The sequence below is a fragment of the Plectropomus leopardus genome, chromosome 20, assembly GCF_026936395.1.
Source record: "Plectropomus leopardus strain MGB_pleo_1.0 chromosome 20, ASM2693639v1, whole genome shotgun sequence".
NCBI lineage: Eukaryota > Metazoa > Chordata > Actinopteri > Perciformes > Serranidae > Plectropomus > Plectropomus leopardus.
In genome coordinates this window covers 30,393,630-30,415,546 of record NC_142195.1, presented here as the reverse complement: position 1 = coordinate 30,415,546, position 21,917 = coordinate 30,393,630, and the positions used below count along the sequence as shown (strand labels likewise).

Here is a 21,917-nt window from a genome sequence, read left to right as displayed (position 1 = left end):
ACAGCTACAAAGAGACACAAAAAAAGACAAAGAGACACAAAACTACTGCTCAACATGTGTTTATCCGGGGAACCAATCAGGCGCCTGCTTTTAACACGGCGCCACTCTGATCTCAAGGGCACCTCGCCTGTCGTCAGCGGGGGAGGGGCGGCTGTTACTCACTTCCTCCTCTAACCTTTGCAGCCCGCCATTACCAATCAAACGTGTCATTTTGACTCGAGAGTGTTGCAGATTTCTCTCCAATTAAACCCTCCAGCAGCTGATTTCGCTGATTACTTCCTCTCGCCTCATCCTAATCAGCCGGCGGAGGCGCGTCTCACCTGCAGAGAGCGTCGGAGCGGCAGAGGCGTCGCAGGTCCAGGCAGGTGGGCTTGTGGCGCTCCTGGTGGGAGCAGGAGGGGACGATGGTGCGGCGGCGGCGCTCGGCGCAGGCCTGGTCCGGGCAGGAGCAGAACAGCAGGGGGTAGCTCAGCTCCCATGAGACCCGCTCGAAGAACTGACGCAGCGCCTGGGACACAAAGGGTTAACAGTGAATCACCAGCTCCGTGCACAAGAGGACGCGTCCTCAACAGGACGCCCCAGGAGACTGACGGAGGACAAATTCAGCAGATTAATCCAAACATGAAGAAACTTTCATTTGACCTCACTACAGCAGGGATACTCAACTGACGGCCCGCGGGCCAAATCTGGCCCGACAGGGCCCCCGACAGGGCCCCTGGTGGCCCCCAAATGTTTTCTAATTCACAGTAAAATAAAGTGATGGACTCTGTGAATAGTTTTTGTCCTTTTAGTCTCCATAAGGTGTCACAGACATAAAACAGCATCAACATAGAGCCAGAGGAGGATCCCCCACACCCCCGACAGAGGACACAGCTGAGACACTGATGTCCTAAAATCAAAGAAATGTCCCAAAATCCTCAAAAAGTACTGAAATCCTAGAAACATCTAAAAATCCCAGAAATATTCTAAAAGCCTAGAAAAGTATCAAAATTCTACAAAGGTCCAGATATCTTAAAAATGCGCTAAAATCCTTAAAATTCCCTAAAATCCTAGAGACGTCCTGAAATCCTAGAGATGTCCTAAGATCAGAAAAACTTCTGAGGATCCTACAAACATCCAGAAGTTCCAGAAATATCATAAAATCCGACAAATATCCTAAAGTCCTGAAATGTCCTAAAACCCGAAAAATAGAAAAGCACTGAAATCCTACAAACATTTTAAAATCCTAGAAATGTCCTAAAATCTGAGAAAAGTATTAAAATTGTAAAAAACGTCCCAATATTCTAAAACCATGCTAAAATCCTTAAAATGTCCTAAAATCCTAGAAACTTCCTGAACTAACAGAATCGTCCTAAAAACTTAAAGAAGTCTTCAAATCCAAGAAATCCTAAAATCGGAAAAACGTCCTAAAATCCCATGAACATGCTGAAGTCCTAGAAATGTCCTATAAGCCTAGAAATGTCCTTAAGTCCTGAAAATGTCCTTAAATCTGTGAAATGTCCCAAAATCCTAGAAAAGCATTAAAATCCTACAAAAATCTTAAAACCCTACAGACCTCCTGAAATCCTAGAAATGTCTTAAAATACTAAAAATCTGATCAAATTCCTAAAATTCTAGAAATGTCCTAGATTTTGAGATTTTTTAAAAAATCCTAGAGTCATGTATGGGGCCCCTGTGAGTGGCCCCTGGCCTCCTGTCATTGTGCAGGCGTGGCCCCTGAGCAGAGCGAGTCGAGCCGAGTGTCTGACGTCATCAGACGATCCCTCGCCAGAGCCGCCGCCACTGATACGAGTGTTCAGCTGATAAATCTGTAGTTATATATATATATATATATTTATATATATATATATATATATATATATATACAGTATATATATATACACACATACATGCAAACGTACAACAAAAAAATTCAAATTAAATTCTGCACCGACCTTCTGACATCGTTTGCGGCTGCACGGCTCCTGATTGGCCAGAGAGGGCTGAGGGGGCGTGGCCTTGCTACAGATGGAGTTGTAGGCGGAGCGAAGGCGTTTACACGTCTCGTTCAGGTTGCACGCCTTCGCCGCGTCCAGACAGGGGTTACAGGGTTTCCCCGCCTCCGAGCAGGGGCTCATCTTGGACAGAGACGAATCTGGACAGAAAGACACGAAGAGACGCGAGAATATTAAATCAAATTTACAGACAGATACAGAAAGCTCACAGCTGTTTTAACAGCGCTGAATATCAAAAATAAAATAATAGTTTAAATAAAATCCGTCTCCGGTGTTTGTGACCGGCTGCGAGAATCACTCTGCACGCTACAACTTCACCACCGTCTGCGTGTGCTTTTATTTTTATTGATTTATTACAAATCACACCGATATGTCAGCACAGGGACCCACTTTGCAAAATAACAGGAGGCCAGGGGCCTTGGGACTTTTTTAGGACTTTTAGGATTTTAGATTTTCTTTTCTACACATTTCTAAGATTTTGTTTTTTTTAAATTGTAGGATTTTTATTAATTTTTTATTTTTTTTTAGGATTTAAAGACGTTTCTGAAATTTTTTGACATGTGTTGGTCCTTAGGGCATTTGGGGATTTAAGGACATTTTAAAGATTTTTTTGTGAAATTTGTAGGATTTTTTGACATTTGTAATATTTTAGGATGTTTCAAGGATTTGGGGATATTCGGAGGATTTTAGCTCATTTGAAGAACTTCAAGATATTTCTCTGATTTAGGACAGTTCAACATTTCAGGATATTTCAGGATTCATTTTTAAGATTTAAGAATATTTCTATAATTCTAGAAAATTTGTAAGAATTTAGGACATTTTAGGATTTTAAGTCATGTCAAGGATTTTAGGATGTTTGTAGGATTTTTCGGCATTTGTTGTATGTTAGGACAATTGCAGGATTTCAGGATTTTGGGACAATTTTATGATTTTAGGACATTTGTAGAATTTTAAGATATTTCTCAGATTTAAGACAGTTTAAGGATTTTAGGAAATCTCTTGGATTTAGGATGTTTTTAAGATTTACGGACGTATCTATGATTTTAATACATAACTGGCATTTTAGGATTTTTCTGGGATTTTTGGACATTTTAAAGATTTCAGGACATTTTTGACAATAAGCTCTATTTTGATGCTGTTTTATGTCTCTGACACCTTATGGAGACTAAAAGGACAAAAACTCTTCACAGTGTCCATCACTTTATTTTTACTGTCAGTTAGAAAATAATTGGGGGGCCAGATTTGGTCTGCAGACCATAGGTTGAGTATTGCTGGTTTATAGCTTCTGTCCTTGGTGAGCTCTGTGATTAATAACGTTTTCCTGTCTTCCTGTCTTCCTGTCTGTCCGTCTCTGTCCTGGTTATTGTGGAGTTTCTGCTGACTTTTGTTCGAAGCTGCTGCACACAGTCGTCCCTGCAGGGACAAATAAAGTTTTGTAACATTTAATTGAATCTGGAAACTGACTTTAAAAATCAATATGTATGTGAGGCGGGCGCGGCGCTCGCCAGCGTTACACCGAGCGACCTTTAGGACGTGTTTCTGAGGTGAACTAAACAATCGCTCTGAACGACAAACTTTAGCGTCCTTTCTCCTTCTGCTGTTTTCTCGTGTTTCTGAATGAAATCAGGTCAGTTTTATTTATAAAGCACATTATTACAAAACACAGTTTTCCTCAGAGGGTTTTACAGCAGGCACCAACCCTCGGACCCCAGACCCTCACATCACCCGAGGAAAAACTCCCCAAAAACAACCCCTGAAACGGAGGAGGAAAGAGGAAGAAACCTCAAGAAGAGCGGCAGAGGATGATGAGGGATCCCTCTGCAGGACGGACAGACGAGCGACGGATGTCCTAAATTATACATGAGTACAACCAAAGGGAGAGAAGGGGGGGCAGGAGAGGGACAGCGGGGGAGGAGAGGCGGGGGCAATAACGGCATAAATGAGGCCAGTTTGTTCAGGTTCTGAAGGGTTAAAATTCAGTACCTGTCAGTACTGACCGGACCTGAAACTGAACATATTTGAGTAAAAGTTGACTTCGAACAGAGTCTGTTAGAAACCTGAGAGGACGTCTGCAGACCTGAGAGGACGTCTGCAGAGGACGTCTGCGCCGCGGCAGGTCTGATCACACGTCTGAACGTCACACCGTAGTGTCTATGTGAACACACACACACACACACACACACGTGGACACCATTAACATCCAATCCAACACGTCCAATTACACGAGTCTAATGGAGGAGACAAGTGTGACCTCGACCCGGCAGAGTGTGGCGAGACGACATTTCCTGAGTCGACGCCACCTCCAACATCAGGACTTATTTTAACAGAAAAATGTGTCTTAAATAACATTTCCTGCACGGCAGACGCTGAGCGCTGTCACAGGGGACAGACTGTGCTCTGATTACACTTTCTGTCATAATGTTAAAGTGTCAGATGTTTAAATTAACCCCTTAGGGCCCGCTTTAATATCACACACACTCATATCGTTCTGCGCGCAAAATCCGCTTTTTAAAATTCATCTTTAAAAAATATTTTACATGAATTTGATTTTCTACTTTCAGTGAGTTTATTTGTTTGACCAACATCAGTCCTAATTATAAATATCAAATATTCGTGAATTTTTAGAATTTTAAAATTCTGAAAATAAATTCTTTCTTTGTTTTGTGATAATTGTGTGTGTGTTGATGCATGTGTCCTAAATGTAGTCCAGATTGTGTATCTGAGTGTAATCAGTGAATTTGCAGCTCAGCTCCTACAATAAGTCTAAAATACACTGTGGAAACTAAATAGTTACATTCAGACTGTTCAGGTCCAAAAATGCTCCATTGAAACCCAGTAAACTTAACGAAAAAAGAAAATCATATGAATGTATAATTTTTTATGTAGTATATTGACAATAATTCATTTTTTGTGAAAGTGACATCATGACAAAAACCTGATGTTTAAAGGGTTACATCACGCTCTTATCTGGAGGTTTTTTCAGGTGAGCGATACTAAACTGCCATGCTGCACATTTCTGTTAGAAACGTGCTTTCCTGACACGCGGCCTGATTTTACATGCAAACAGCAGCAGGTCTCTACTGCTGTCATTTCACCGTGTTTCGTGTCTGCGTGTTCATGTTTATCGAGTTATGAAGAGGAGGAGCGAAGGTTTCATTAAACTCCGCCTCCTCGTCTCTTTAAAACTGTAACTCACGTTACATCGTAACAATGAAGTGTGAGGTGACAGAGAGGCCGCCGCTGTGAGCTGTCGGCACCTCCGTCTGTGATGTCACATGCAATTAAAGATGAATATGGTTACAATTAATGTGTGTGTGTGTGTGTGTGTGTGTGTGTGTGTGTGGTATCAGTGTGTTCAGTTAGAGCTTCACACTGTGTTGCTCCCCTGCAGATAACCTTGGTGGTGCTTGTCTGACTGAACACACACACACACACACACACACACACACACACACACACACACACACACACACACACACACACACACAGCTGTATAGACAGACAGAGAAGCAGTTTGTGTTTCCAGGAAAAAGCTGATTTTGTGTCGAGGAGTTTCTTCTGAGGGACACTGAACACTGAAGTCTCTACAAAACACCAAAGTTTGGAGCCTAAAAAGCAACTAAAAACAAAGCCATGTCTTGGTAAAGAAAAAAAAATCCACTATCTCCGCTGAAAAGCAGTGACAGATCATCAGAAAACACATCTACTGCCTAAAAATCAAACTGACTCACATCGATCTCTCTTCGTTGCACCATACCCGCTGGAAAACCTATGATGGATGACTAAAAAATAACAGGTTTGAGGGATAAAAAGCTGCAGGAAACACAGCGTGTGTGTCTCTGTGAAAAACAGCAGCTTTTCCAGGTACAACACCCACGAGACAAGCTGATGGTTGGCTTAAAAAACATCCAGATTTCAGAGTAACAAGCTGCTGGAAACACACGTGTTGGTAAAAAAATCCTGCTTTTTACTGCACTTTATCCGCCTTTGAAACGACCTGCCTGAGGAGATCAGGTTTGCAGATTCTGTGACTTCTTTTAAATCATTTCTTAAAACCCATTTTTATAGACTTGCATTTATTTGATGTCGTCTATTCTTTATAGATACATACAACAGTATTTTTATTTATTTATCTTTTCTTTTCTTAATTCTATTTTATCTGATCTTAATTATCTTTAAAATGATTTATTTATTTCTTTTATTAATATATTTTATTTTATTTTATTTATTTATTTATGCATTGATTTTTATTCTGCCCCGGCAATGTTTTAAGTCTATTACAAGTACTATTAATTCTGTGTTTTACTGCAAATACTCTTCAAACAGCATTTATTCATACCCGGCTGCGTTGCTGTTGTTACTTCTGTTTTGTGTTCTGTTTTTGTCGTTTGTCAGTATTACTTTTTGGCTCTTTTTTGTCACGTTGCATATGCATGGATCTCCTCTCACTGCTGCTTTGCTTTGCTTGTCAAAGCACTTTGTAAACTCTGTTTTTAAAGGTGCTATACGAATAAAGTTATTATTATATTATTACAAAGCAGTGATGGGTTCTGAGAAAAAAATGTTTTGTCCGTGAAAATTTTACTGGAAATGCAGAAGTATCTCGGTAAGAAAGAACCACATTTTGTGGAACTATTTTCTGCTGGAAAAGCAGTGACGAGTCCCTGAAAATCTCCCACATTTGGTTCTAAAAATACACTGAAAAAGCAGCCACAGGTGGATCACCAGCCTTCACGACTGGACCATTAAAACAAACGGATGATACATAGAGCGAATACAAGACAGAACATGTTTAATTATTATTGTTTTATGTTTTTTTATTTTCAAGAGTTGTCAGAAGCTCAAACCTGATTCAGTCCAACACAGAAAAAACAAACAGAAAAGGAAATAAATACAAGAATCCCAGATAAATAAATAAACACGTGATCAAAAGTAAATAAATAAACACAAATTAAATAAATAAACAATCATTTTTAAGAAAGAAAATAAAAAAGGAAAAGAAAGAAAGGAAGGAAAAGTGGAAAAACGAGCAGCGGTTTTGTTTCCTCTCAAACTGTCGGTTATTTGTTTATTTGGAAAAACAAATGATCTTCACTTAAACTTGTGGCGAGTAAAAACGTTTCAGACACTCGCTGAAGTGTCCGAATCCTCGTAAAAACTCCTGCAGATAAAGTCATAAAGAAAACAAAACAGAGCTCTGATGAAACACGTTCACTCAGCAGACTGTTCGTGTGCACGTCCAAACACATTTGAAGTCAGACGGCGCCGCCGAAGAACATGCACGAGCATCCAGCTGCATATGTCCAGGAAGCTAAATGAAGGCCGCTTGGTGCCGCCGAGGTTTGCTCCGCACTTGTTATGCAGAACATTTGTCGGCGCGTTCAGGGGCGGAGGGGAAACGTGCACTTCCTGCCCGGAAATGAACTCTCCAGCCACCTCGCGTTTGCCGCCGCGGTGCAGCCGGTTAAAGGAGCTCGTCCGGTCTCGGAGGAGCGGCGCACTGATGGCAGCACAGTCGGCTTAACGCTCCGTGCAGCCGCGCGTCTTCATGACTGCAGAATAAAGACTTCACACTCACATCGCTGCAGCGCCACTCCTCCCCGCTGCTCGCACGCCGACCGGTACATTTATGTAAATCTGACATAAAAACCGCTGCATCAGCAAACAGAAATCCACAGACGTCATTCACTCCAGTGTGCAGGTACAGAAACGTTTGATCTGTGATGTATGCATAAAACTAATCTGCTTTCAATCGTGCTGCTGGTCGTTTTTTTACCGAAACACGATCGCATTTCCAGCAGCTTTTTGGCTCCAAACGTGGTCGGTTTTACTGGGAAAACGTCACATTTCCAGCTAGCATGGTGCCACGAAAAACCGACAGCATTTCAAGCTGCTCCTAAACCACCAAAGGAATTCGGTTTTTCAGGACGCCACTTTTCCTTCTGGCACAATGCCACAGAAAGAGGCTGTTTTTTACAGTGACATTGCTACATTTTTAGCAGTTTTTCAGCCACCGAACGTGTGTGTTTTGTACTGAGGCAGCGCCACGTTTCCTGTTGAGATGGCGTGACAAAACGTGGCCGCTTTTTACCGACATCACTGCATTTCCAGCAGCTTTGTGGCATTCAGAGATCACAGAGTTTCTAGAACGTTTTCGCCTCCAGAGCACGGTTTGACAAAGTGACCGTGTGGTTTACCGACTCTGAAAAGTTCCTCTTTAATTCCACTCGAGCGACTCGAGCCGCAAACAAACAACGGAAAAACAAACCGCGTGATTTAAAAATCAGCGGCGAGCTGCGGTTCAAACCAGCTGAGGCGACGCACGAGCCGCGCACACAGATACACACCTTCAAACACACACGTTTCCTTTTATATCAGTGTGATATTTTCATTAGTGTCAGACTGTTTAACCCTCCGAACCCCGGGCGCCTCCTCTCATCATCGCCCCCATCTTTAATGCATCGCCCGGCTACCTCGCAGCACACAGAAGAGGAGAAGAAGAAGAGGAAGATGAAGAAGAAGAAGCGGCGGCGTTTGAAAGGGAGCAGATATATTTAGAGGGAGAGAGCGAGTATCCGGGGCAGGAGAGCGGGCCAATTAGAGAGATGCCCCAGGTCGTCCCGTTATCTCCCTCACACACAGCCGCAACAGGATCAACACACAAAGCCCTGCCCTACGGCGTGCACACACACACACACACACACACACACACACACAGAGAGACACACACACACACACACACACACACACACAGAAACACACACACACACACACACACACACACACACACACACACACACACACACACAGAGAGAGACACACACACACACACACACACACACACACAGAGAGACACACACACACAGACACACACACACACAGAGACACACACGCGCACGCACACACACACACACACACACACACACACACACACAGAGACACACACACACACACACACACACACACACAGAGACACACACACACACACACACGCACACAGAGACACACACACACACACATATATACAGTATATACTCTGTGAAATAAAGGTGCTAATAAGAACCAGAAAGGGTTCTTCGGCTTGTTCTTGTAGATCAGACGTACTCAGCCTGACTTGTTCTGGGGCCACGTCTGCAAAAATGACAGAAGACCAGATTTTAGGATATTTCAAGGATTTTTAAGACATTTCTCAACTTTTAGGACACTTTTGGGATGTTAGATTATTTCAAGGATTTAAGGACAATTCAAAAATTTCAGAATGTTTCAAGGATTTTAGGTCATTTCTCAGATTTTAGGATGAATTTTTAAGACCTTTCTCAACTTTTAGGACATTTCTAGAAATTTAGGTTTGTCTCCATATTAAGGACATTTCTAAGAATTCAGGTTTTTTCAAGGATTGTAGGAGAATATAAGGACTTTAGAATGTTTCAAGGATGTTTCAAGGATTTGGGGGCGCTTGAGGGATTTTAGGACGAATCTCAGACTTCAGATTCAGATTTTAGAAACCGTTTCCAGCATGTATGATAACTGACAACGTTTCTAGATTTTAGGATGTTTGCAGGATATTAGGATGTTTCTGGAATTTTGGGACATTTTTAGGATTTTAGGACGTTCACAGATAAAGGTTTATTTTATTGTCATTCTGTCCAAAGTTTTAATCCAGAACTGACCCGAGCTGTGAAACCAGAAATGAGAGGATTGGATCTCTCCTCTGCTAACCATGGTTTTAGTTCTTAATGGTTCTCTTAGTCTTACAGAGAACCCTTGAAGAACCGTTCTCCGGAGAAGCACATGGTTCTGTGTAGAACCTCAGCCCTTCAGGACAAACCCTTTTAAAGCCTTTATTTCTGACAGTGTGTAGCCGCCGCTGAGACGTGATCTAACAAGGTCAAAAGCAGAACCGGAGGGAGGAAGTGGGCGTGAGCGAGTGGGGAAAGAGAAAAAGAGGCCGGGTTGTGACAGAGAGAGAGAAAATAAAAAGAACGAAGGAGGACGTGAAGAAGAACCGAAGGCGCTGAGGGAGTGCCAGACGCTCGCTCTGCGGTTACAAACACACAGGAAGTCCAGGAGGACCGCTCGCTCTGCCAGAAACTAACAGTAATTATAGCTGCCGCACGGCGACGGGCTGCTCTGAGGAGCAAGAGGAAGAAAAAAAGGATCCATCGGCAAAACTCCGCAAACCAGAAATCATGAAAACGTCTTTAAAACAACGCCTGACAGCACGATGGCGGAGAAGCCGTCAGTATTCACGCGGTGCTTTAATTCACGACCTTTGACACGGCAACACTGTGACTGAGCGGCCTGAAAATGGACTTCAGTAAAAGCAAGCATAATCAGGACATCTACTTAAAGTGTACCCAATGTAGAAAAAATCTTAAAAAGCAAACATCCAATGAACACAAAACAAAAGAAAAAAAAAACCCCAAAACTCAAAATTATTTGGAAAAATCACCCAGTAAACTCAATTTAAAAACAAAGAAAAAAGAAAAGACCCTCAAATCTCATAACTATTTAAAAGAAAATAGAAAAAAAACACCCTGAAAAAGACCCTCAGAAATATTAGAAAAACACAGCCAAAACCTCAAATGTGAGTAAACTCAAAATTATTTTTCTTAAAAAGAAAAAAAGAAACACCCCAAAAACAACACCCAACAAATCAAAACTTATTAGAAAATAAGTAAATAAATAAATCCTTGTATAATTACTTATTAAAAAATAGAAATAAAAAACAAAACACCCTTCAAAATTATTTACAGAAAAATGTTTCGTTTCACAACATGAAAATATTTTGTGAAAATGTACAAACATCTAACGAAAAACTCTGTAAACTGTTAGTTGATACTGATTTAGTTTTTTTGCAAAAACATTTCCATGTCTTACATTTTTTACAGCGTGTGCAAACCACATTCATGGATTTCACTGGACTGACTCCTGCAGTAAGAAAAACCACATAATTATATGAATCTGAAACTGCATTCAAGTAGAAACAGGCTAATCCTAATCCAAATCCTAATCCCAGAAACTCATCCTAATCTAGTCCATTAAAATCCACATCATATGGCCTCCTCACAGAATCTTGCTTTTCACATTTTTCCACAAATTTGTTTTGTTGTCTCAAATCTGACCTCCGAGCGCTCAAACTGCTTCCAGTCGACAGAAAAACATCAGCTGCTTCCTCACAAATCTGAAAACTTTTCAGACTCTTTGCGCGTCACTTGTCTCACGTCTGTCACGCCGTCTTTGTCCTCACACCTGCTCAGCCTGAAAACTGTCTCGTCATTACAGCGAGTCCCTCGAGCTGCTGCTAAACTCCTCATCGCTCTCACTTCGGCCGGCCTGCAGCGGCCGCACCAACGTTCACGACCGACTCAAGTTTTTAACTTATCGCCTGTAATCCCCAAAGAGCCTGAAGTGCATCCTCACACAAAATTAACCAGATTAAAAGTAATGTTTTAATTTGGTTGAGACTTTGAAGAGGAAAGACGCAGCAAAAATGGACTTCACTGATCTTTTTATAAACCCTGAAGCTGAAGAAACAAGAGGAGAAAGTCTGAGAAAAGTACAGAAATAATTAGCAGTTAATACATTTAAAATAGTTTAAATAGTGAAAGAAAAATCTGATTAAATACTGAAGGAGTTTAACGGCAGTTAAAGTGCCGAAAAAGTTTTATCCTGTTAGAAAAACTGGGACCTGAAATGGTTTAAAGTGTCAGTGAACACATTTCCAAAGTCGTGAAAACACTCAATCAGCGACCCAAAACGCTAAAATACGACGCTCTAGGTTCCCCTCCAGCGTCAGAGTTTTGGACGCTCAGGGACAGCATGTCCATTCACGCTCATTACAAGCATTGTGTATTTGAAACATAAACTTCTGTTTTTGCAGGATTCACGCAATCTTTTTTAAAAATAATAAAAAAGAAAATACACGCCGGTAAAAAAGAAAATCTTTGCTTTCAGGTTTACGTCCTGTGGTTTCAGCAACAAAAGCACGTGGTAGGTGCAAAACATCAGGTAGGTGCAAAACTACCAAAAACAAGTGTGCACTTTGATTTTAATTTAATCTTTATTCATACAGGTAATCTCATTGAGACACGGGGTGTCATTTCATGCCACACAAGTTTATTCAAGACAACATTTCGATCCTGCTTGGATCTTCGTCAGGTCAAAATGAACTGTGGTTAGTTTCAGGCACAAAACGAGAGTTTGTCCTACACAGAGAATTTCAGGGCAGCTGCCTCCATCAGATTCAGTCCCAACAAACAACAAAACTCTGACGGCCATCTTCCTGGAAAACACTTTTTTTAACAAGCCGCTGCACACTGAGCCGAAATCAGCACGGTGAACCAGGACAAGCACCAAAACTGACGCTGAACAAAACTAAAAAACCAACACAAAAAACCACAAAAAAACCCCCCAGAAAATCATACTCGTCTGCTGCGGGGCCGTGTACACGCCTCCGGTCTACTGGCAATAGGAAAGCAGTCTATCGACTAATTTAGAAGGTTTTCACACCTTTCACACCAAAGATTCGAATATATACACGCGGAGCAAATGTAACTTATTTGTGATTTGCATAAATGTACAGTGGCAACATTTTCGTGAAGTCACGAGTAATCGACTGTCTCAGCCGAAAGTGAAGCGCCGAAAACAGCTGAGGTGTTCACAGTGAGAGCAGCCGAGCTGTCCTCCGCTCTGTTCGTTTACGGTGTTATTTTACTCACAATACGCTGCTTACCACGTTTCATTTCACCGTGACAGAGAAATAAAGAAATATAAGGAAATATACACAATCACATACACACACACACACACACACACAGAGAAATCTTCATGCTGTTTTCTCTGAATCTACAGTAACACACACACACACACACACACACACACACACACACACACACACACACACACACTGGATGCAGCTGTGTCAGTAGGAAACGTCTTACTGTTCTCTCCCCTGTGGTTAGATTATCTTCTCTGCTTTCTGCTTCCACAGACTCTCGTCTCACATTTCCTCTTTACCTTTCTTCTCTTTTCTCCTGTTATTTTCTCCTCTTCTTTCCTCACCTCATCTTTCCTTTTCCCTCTTCATCTCCTCTCCCACATCTCATCAGATTTCTTTCCCTCCCCACTTTTGTCCTTCCCTATTGGTTTTTGTTTCCTCTGTTCTCTCTCCTATGTTGTCTCCTCCTCCTCTTTTACTTGTTTTCTCTCTCCTCTCCCTCTTTTCATGTCTCTCCTACGTTGTTTCCTTTCTTCTTCTTCTCCTCTCTCACCTCACTAGGCAGGTTTCCATTAACCCTCAAATAGCGCAAATTGAAATTGCGAATACAAAATCTGCCTTATGGAAACACGTCAGTCTTATGTCCTCTTGTCTTCTCTTCTGTCTCTCCTATGCTGTCTCCTCTACTCTTTTCATTTTTTCCTTAATTTCTCCTCTCTCACTTCCTTGACTTGTCTTGTCCCCTATCTCTTTTCCTTGTTTCCTCTCTTATGTCCTTGTGTCTTCTCTCCTGACCTCTTCCCCTTCTCTCCTATTTTCTCCTTTCCTCTCCTCTATTTCCTCTCACCTACTTGTCCTTTGTCCCTTCTACCCTCCTCTCCATCCTTTGTTCCCAATTTTATGTCCTCTTGTCTTCTCATCTGTTCTTTTTCACACCTCTCTCCTGTGTTGTCTCCTCTCCTCTTCTCCCCTCTCTCACCTCGTTGTCTTTTCTCATCCCTCATTTTCCTCTTGTTTCCTCTCTTATGTCCTTTAATCTTCTCTCCTGTCCTTTTTCCCACCTCTCTCCTATGTTATCTCCTCTCTTAAGTACTCCGGTCTCGCAGAAACTCATCGGATCACGTCAGAGCAGGATTGTAAAGCCTCAGTGAACTCTTGACGTCTTTTAAACGACGTCACGAAGGTTTTTAGTTTTGGACGACAGAGTGAGAGAGGACGGGGGTCCCGTCCCTGAGGCTGAAATCAGGCCGAGCTCTCAAACGGATGCAGATTTAATGGTTGAAGAAGGAGATGAGAAATGAGCGAGAGGAGTTATTTATTTGGAGCGGAGGTGATGAGTCGTGGTCATCAGCTGTGAAGTGATTGTGTCTGATTAAGAGAGTCTGAGAACCACCAGAACACAAACAACATGCTAATGAGTTCAGCTCCTGCTGAGCTCTGACTGCATATCAATGCTCACCTTGGACGCTCCGGTCTGATGCCGGATGTATCTGACGGTGACCTCGTTAAGATCATGGACGAACCGAGATAGCAAAGATTTTAGTATAACGCGCTGATTTCAATTAATTCATGCAGTACGCAGACTTTAAATGCTCAGCCTCGTCACCAGAAGGAAATATTGATTTCAAGACCAACAACAAAACAGCTTGATTTCGCGTCATTGCTGTATTTAAAGTGGCTTTTTTAGCACCAAACATTGGTCTTTTGTAGCAACCTGTCACTGTATTTTCAGCCTATTTTAGGCTCCAAACATGGATGTTTTGTAGCGACCTGTCACTGTATTTCCTGCAACTTTTTAGGCAGCAAACATGGGTGGTTTGTAGTGGCTCGTACCTGTATTTCTAGCTGTTTTTCAGGCACCAAATATTGGTGTTTTGTAGCAACTTGTCACTGTGTTTCTAGCTGATTTTTAGGTTCCAAACATGGTTGTTATATAGTGACATGTCACTGTATTTCCAGCCAAGCTTTGAGGCACCAAACATGGTGTTTTGCAGAGACATATCACTGTGTTTGTAGCTACATTAAAGGCACAAAACATTGGTGTTTTGTAACAACCTATGATTGTACTTCCTGTAGCTTTTTGGGCTCCAAACATAGGAGCTTTGTAGCAACCTGTTACAGTATTTCCAGCGGTGTTTTAAGGCAAGTTTTGTAGCGACCTGTCACCATGTTTCTAGCTGCATTACAGGCACCAAACATTGGTGTTTTCAGCAACCTGATAATTATTTTCCTGTGAAATTTTAGGCACCAAACGTGGATGCTTTGCCGTAACCTGCCACTGTATTTCCAGCTGCTTTTTAGGCACAAAACGGGTATTTCGTAGCAACAATCACTGTATAAAGAGCAAGAAAGTACACAAACTTATTTTGAGCCAAACCATGATGTCTTTTCTAACCTTAGCATAGACTTCTGTTCCCTACACATAAGAACATTTTCATCTTTGTTATAAGTTTATTTTTAAAAAGTGTGAATTTAATGAGCGCAAACTCTACATTTCCTATAAAAAACAACATTTATTTTGAAAAATCACAATGCATGTAACAGGTTTAATTAAAATAATGTCCCTGAGTGTCACAAACTGACGCAGCAGGGTACCAAGAGCATCAAAGTGAGAATGTGTTTTCTAACCACGACCATGTTGTTTTTGTGCCTAAATGAAACCACACATTAACCACAGCACTGTTGAATCATAAATACTAACGGCGTGCAATTGTAACGTATCTGTGGTTAGCAGAAATGTAAAATGCCAACATTTTTTCTGGCAACTCGGTTGTTTCAGAATCTCGATAGTATTTTGATTCTTTCAATCAAGAGAAGTTTAACGAAGTTCACTTACTATTCCCATTGCTGAGTTACGAAGCTGGTTGAAAAAAGTTTCCATTTAAGAAGCTAGAACAAGCAGTGTTTGTCATTTTTGCTTAAAATACGATTCATCGATTATCAAAATAACTGCTGATTAATTTTCCCAATAATGCATTACTTACTGTATTAATGTAAATATATACATGGAAATGAGAAAATCAGAATCAGTTTCATTGTGCAGATTGAAGGAATTTGAACATAACAGATAAAGCAAGGCAACAAATAAAGTTAGTGAACAAACGTCTGTGCAGAAACAGGTTTGTATCTTATATATGTATATAAATATATAAGCACAAATGCATCCCTCCTTTCACTGTTGATTTGGTTCATTTTTTTACTTCATGTGCCTAAGCATGTTTCCATTTCACTCGTCCACGCCGCCCTCGCTCTCCATCACGCCGTCAGCAGTCCTCTGATTGGTCATACTACATTAGAGCTGCTGCACAACAACACACACTCTCTCTGCGTCCGCCTCACACACGTTTCTGAGGAGTGTTTAAATGTCAGAAGCCCCGAGCGCTACATCGTCATTTACACTTTCTGTGTGTGTGTGTGAGTGTGTGTGTGGTCAAACAGCTGTGAAATAGACTCGCAGCTCTGTAAATTGGGTTCTGCTCTCTCAGATTAACACAACACAAGTACAAACATGGTCAAAGCAGGAGAGCTGCGGCCAATGCAACTTCAAAAAGCACTTTCTCTCCCCGTATCTCTGCCTCTCACAGAGCGCCGGCGTGCAGGTGCCGTGGAACATCTCAATTATTTCCAATATCCGACCTCTAACACAACATCAGTCTGCACACGTTTGCTCATATATGCGCAGGACTGTGTGTGTGTGTGTGTGTGTGTGTGTGTGTGTGAGAGAGCTGTTTGTTAAAGCTGTTTGCAGAGTGTCCGTGTCTCTTAAATCACCTGTCGGCTGGAATCTGAAAGCATGATGTGAAGATTCACAGAGCGAGAGCATCCGAGTGCTCGGAGCAGATAAAGAGGGAACAAGAGAGGAGGGAGGGAGAGATAAGAGGATAATGCAGCACTGTGTTAAATAGCAGTGGCAGAAGAAAGAGCACTGGAACATTAAAGGATGTTTCAGACAAGAGTGTCGCAAATTGATTGGAGGGAAAGGCTAGGCGTGACAGAGTGTTTGTGAATATGGAGCTGGCTGTGAGTGTGTGTATGTGTGGAGTTACAGAAAAAGTTAACTGTTTGCAGGCTTGAAAGAAAACTAAAATCACCGCCTCGCTGTTGTTTGCCTCCACAAAACCAGTCAAGTTACAGTTTTCATCCATGTCAGTGAAAAAGCACAAACGCTTCACACACAGAAGATCTCTGCAATCAGTTTACAGACCACTGTCACCAGTTCATTACCCCACCAAATGTCTCTGCTCCTCAGATAACACCATGATGTCACAGTGAAGCTGACCTTTGACCATCAAAATCCAATCAAATCATTAAGTTCAAGTAGACGTTTGTGCCAAATGTGAAAGAATTCCCCAAAAGTATTGTTGAGATACTGCATTCACAAAAATGAGACAGATGCAAGGTCACAATTACTTTTTACCACTAAATTATAAAAAGCTCATCCTTGAGCCAAAGTGAACGTTTGTGCCAAATTTATAGAAATTCCCTTAAGGTGTTTAAAAGATACCATGTTCACCAAAATGAGATAGACAAAATTACAGCGACCTTGACTTTAGATCTTCAACCACCAAATTCTAATTGGTTCACTTTTGAGTCCAAATGACCATTTGTGCCAAATTTGAAGAAAATCCCCAACCATGTTATTGAGATACCACATTCACAAGAGTGGAATGGATGTAAGGTCACAATGACCTTTCACTAAAAAAATTATAAACACTCATCCTTGAGCCAAAGTAGACGTTTGCGCCAAATTTATAGAAACTTCCTCGAGGTGTTTGTGAGATATCACGTTCACTAGACTGAGACGGATGAGATCACGGTGACCTCGACTTTTGACCTTTAACCACCAAATTCTGATCAGTTCATTGTTGAGTCCACAAGAATGAGTAAAAAAATGCAAGAATGTACCAAAAATGCTCCATTGAAACCCATTCAAACTGACATTTTTGATCCCACAGCCATCAGAGCAGAAAAACAGGACTTGTATTATTTCTGGGTGTCATTCTGGGCTTTTGACTCTGAATTTGTCATTTTGACTATTTTCCACCTGATGAGGTCATTTTGACCATATTTGGCATATGGAGGAAATACATGCTATTTCCACTAGGTGACCTGTCACAGTCAATGTAGCTGCTGATCACTGACATATCCCAGACTGTCAGCAGCTACACTCACACACTGACATATCCCAGACTGTCAGCAGCTACACTCACACACTGACATATCCCAGACTGTCAGCAGCTACACTCACACACTGACATATCCCAGACTGTCAGCAGCTACACTCACACACTGACATATCCCAGACTGTCAGCAGCTACACTCACACACTGACATATCCCAGACTGTCAGCAGCTACACTCACACACTGACATATCCCAGACTGTCAGCAGCTACACTCACACACTGACATATCCCAGACTGTCAGCTGTCATTTTCTGTGTTGTTCTTTTTTCCTCTAAAAACATAGTGGCATCGTGACAAAAACCTGGCATGTAAAGGTTTAAAATTCTGAAAATTAAAGGATATTTGATATTTATGATTAGGACTGATGTTGAAAAAATAAACTTAATAAGAGTACAAATTCATATTAATGTATAATTGTTGTTTTTAAATCTCGATTCTGAAAAGCACATTACGAGTGTGTGGAATATTAAAGCGGGCCCTAAGGGGTTAACTGGCCGACTTATTATCATATGTGGACACAGACAATAAACACGTGATGAAAAATGAACATGTTGGTTATCTCTCCTCCCTGAGAATAATGAGAAATGTGTTGTGGTGCGTGAGAGTTTTGGAAGGAAAACAGGTTTTCATGAAAGGGCCGCTTCAGTGGGAGCCTCTCTCACACACTCACACACACACACACACACACACACACACACACACACTTGTAATTACAAAGACACGCATTCATTCGCACACTCACAGATGGGGAGAGCTGTTCAGTTCATCTTAATCAGCGGGAGAGCCGCTGAGATTTGTATTCTTCTGGTAATCCCCCCCCAACATCCCCGAGACGATCACTCACTGCTGCCGCAACCTTGATAAGTGTGTGTCAGTCTGCTCAATCTGCTCCAAAACACACACACACACACACACACACACACACACACACTGCAGTGGTACCTGAGATGATGGAGGCATGTCGGAACTCCTCTGAGAAATGGATCGGCTCGTAGGGAGATGTCTCGTAAAACTCTTCCCCTGAAAAAACAACAGAAAAAAGAAAATGTTCAGCCAGAGAACACACACATTTTCACACACACACACACACACACACACACTCACTCGCAGCGGCAGCCTTGAGTGTGATGCCAGGTACACACCTGACCATCTGGCTTTACCTGGAAACTACCTTCAAAGTCAAATTGTCCGTGCTGTCGTGTAAAAGTGCTCACAGCAGCATGCTTCGATTTTATTTCAGCTCCAAAAATACATCAGGGACTGTGTGTGTGTGTGTGTGTGTGAGTGTGTGTGTGTGTGTGTGTGTGTGTGTGTGTGTGTGTGTGTGTGTGTGTGTGTGTGTGTGTGTGAGAGTGTGTGTGTGTGTGTGTGTGTGTGAGTGTGTGTGTGTGTGTGTGTGTGTGTGTGTGTGTGTGTGTGTGTGTGTGTGTGTGTGTGTGTGTGTGTGTGTGTGTGTGTGTGTGTGTGTGAGAGAGAGAGTGTGTGTATGTGTGTGTGTGTGTGTGCGAGTGTGTGTGTGAGAGAGTGTGTGTGTGAGTGTGTGTGTGTGTGTGTGTGTGTGTGTGTGTGTGTGTGTGTGTGAGAGTGTGTGTGTGTGTGTGTGTGTGTGTGTGTGTGTGTGTGAGTGTGTGTGTGTGTGTGTGTGTGTGTGTGTGTGTGTGTGTGTGTGTGTGTGTGTGAGAGAGTGTGTGTGTGTGTGTGTGTGTGTGTGTGTGTGTGTGTGAGAGAGTGTGTGTGTGTGTGTGTGTGTGTGTGTGAGAGAGTGTATGTGTGTGTGTGTGTGTGTGTGTGTGTGTGTGTGTGTGTGTGTGTGTGTGTGTGTGTGTGTGTGTGTGTGTGTGTGTGTGTGTGAGAGAGAGAGTGTGTGTGTGTGTGTGTGTGTGTGGGGGTGGGTTTCAGTTTACAGACTCGTGTCATTGATTCACTTTCTGACCAAATGTTTCCCGCTCTGTTTCTCAGGTATGAAAACATGATGATGTCACGGTTGACCTTTGACCTTTTGGATATAAATTCAAAATCAAAACTTCACTCTTCTATCCCGTTTGACATTTTGGTAAAACATCACAATTAGTGCATGAATTCTTGATTTATGGCCAAAAACATATTTTGTGAGGTCACCGTGACCTTTGACCACCAAATTCTAAACAGACTGTTGTTCAATCCAAGTGCACATTTGTGCCAAATTTGCAGAAATTCCCTTATTGTGCTCCTTATATATCACATAGAGAGAAAGAGACAGAGGTCACAGTCGTTTGTTCAAAATTTGACGATTCCCTCAACGGCATTATTACACATTGCATTCACAATAATGATATAGATAAGGTCACATGACCTTGACCTTCGACCATTAAATTCTAATCAGTTCATTTTTGATTTAAAGTAGATATTTATGCCAAATTTAAGAAAACTGCTGCAAGGCGTTCTTGAAATATGTTCACAAGAATGAAACAGATGCAAGGTCAAAGTGACCTCTGACCTTTAACCACCGAATTATAAATTATAAAATTTAAGAAAATCTTCTCACTGTGTTCCTGAGAAAATGCGTTCACAAAAATGACCAATAAAATCAAATAATTTCATCTTTGCATCCGAGCGGACGTTTGTGCTGAATTTGAAAAAAATCATTTTTATATTGCTTTCACAAAAATGAGACAGATGGGATTCACAGTGACCTTTAACTTTCTGACTAAATTTTAATCAGTTCATCCTTAAAGACTTAAAGTGGACGTTTGTGCCAAATTTAAGGAAATTCCCTCTATGTGTTCTTAAGATATCGTTTTTACATGACGGAGACAGACATGCTCACACTGACCTTTGATTCAAAATCTAATCAGTTCTTCCGTAAACACTTAAAGTGGACGTTTGTGCTGAATATGGAAAAATTTGTGTGACAGGCTGCCTGACAGACGTGGCTATGGTCTGTGAGTCAGATCCACCCTCTCGTCCAAATATGGTAACAAATATGCCAAATAACCAAGACTGCAAACAAACCAGCGGGGATGTCACGTTGGCTTCGTCAGTTATGTATCGAGTCTACGATCGTCCTCTGAAGCTTCAATTAACTGAGTATTTCCCCTGAATGTGAATGGACTGTTTTACCAACAGAAACTGCAGGTCGGTGTTTCTGAACTTATTTCGTGCCATTAGGGGATCAGAAAAGTGTTTTTCTGTGACAACATGTTGTGACAGCTGCAGCTCGCTGTAACAACAGAGAGGTGTCACCGTCTGACAGCTTTCATCATCTGGAGACTTTCCAAAGATTCACTGCGCGATCACTCAGAAAGTAATTTGTCTTTTCAAACATGGTGCACACACGGAGGCTGTCACCGCTCCTCCTGTTTTCACTTCTTCACCCACTAAAAGTTTTTGACTGCCGGGAAGAGCGGCGTGCTTTCCTCTGTGACGCATCAAGGACGACAAACAGCGGCGGCTGAGTGCTGCGACTGTAAATCAGCCGCAGAGACAGTCAGAGGAATTAAATGAGCTCAATTTGGCTGATTCCTGAGACTCACACATCACTAAATATGAGCTGTATTATGTTGCTAAACTCTGACTGAACTCTGCTCTGATAAATATGTTGCCATGGACACGTCGCTGCGCTGTTTTTGTTTTGTCGCAGAGGGAAACTGAAATCAGTCAAATTACAGTCGTGTGAGCTGCAGACAATCAGGTGACGATGTTCAGAGTCGTTAATAAACACGACGCCTTTCGAACACATGTCCGTCGAAAGTGCTTTATGTAAGACTGATATTCATCTCAGGGCCCGCAGGCCAAATGTGGCCCCTGACAGGGCCCCCAGTGGCCCCCGAACATTTTCTGATTAACAATAAAAATAAAGTGATGGACACTGTGAACAGTTTTTGTCCTTTTAGTCTACATAAGATGTCAAAGACACAAAACAGCATCAAAATAGAGCTTGTTGATTAGGACATTTTTGATCTTCAGGATATTTTTAGGATTTAAGGATACTTCTAGAATTTTGGGACATTTTTCTGAATTGAGGATTTTTTTAAAGATTT

General features: G+C 41.7%; 1 protein-coding gene across 2 annotated transcripts in view; it reads right to left on the bottom strand.

Annotated features, from left to right (window-relative positions):
• The window catches only part of gfra2b (GDNF family receptor alpha 2b), a 131,106-nt gene that overhangs the window by 72,664 nt on the left and 36,525 nt on the right, over window positions 1–21,917 (bottom strand). For both annotated transcript variants that reach the window (XM_088071010.1, XM_088071011.1), the window contains exons 3-5: window positions 18,841–18,918; window positions 1,935–2,134; window positions 321–508 (exon numbers count right to left, since the gene is read on the bottom strand). In XM_088071010.1, the coding sequence (XP_087927136.1) occupies window positions 321–508; window positions 1,935–2,134; window positions 18,841–18,918 (466 nt within the window). The remainder of the gene's footprint in view (window positions 1–320; window positions 509–1,934; window positions 2,135–18,840; window positions 18,919–21,917) is intronic.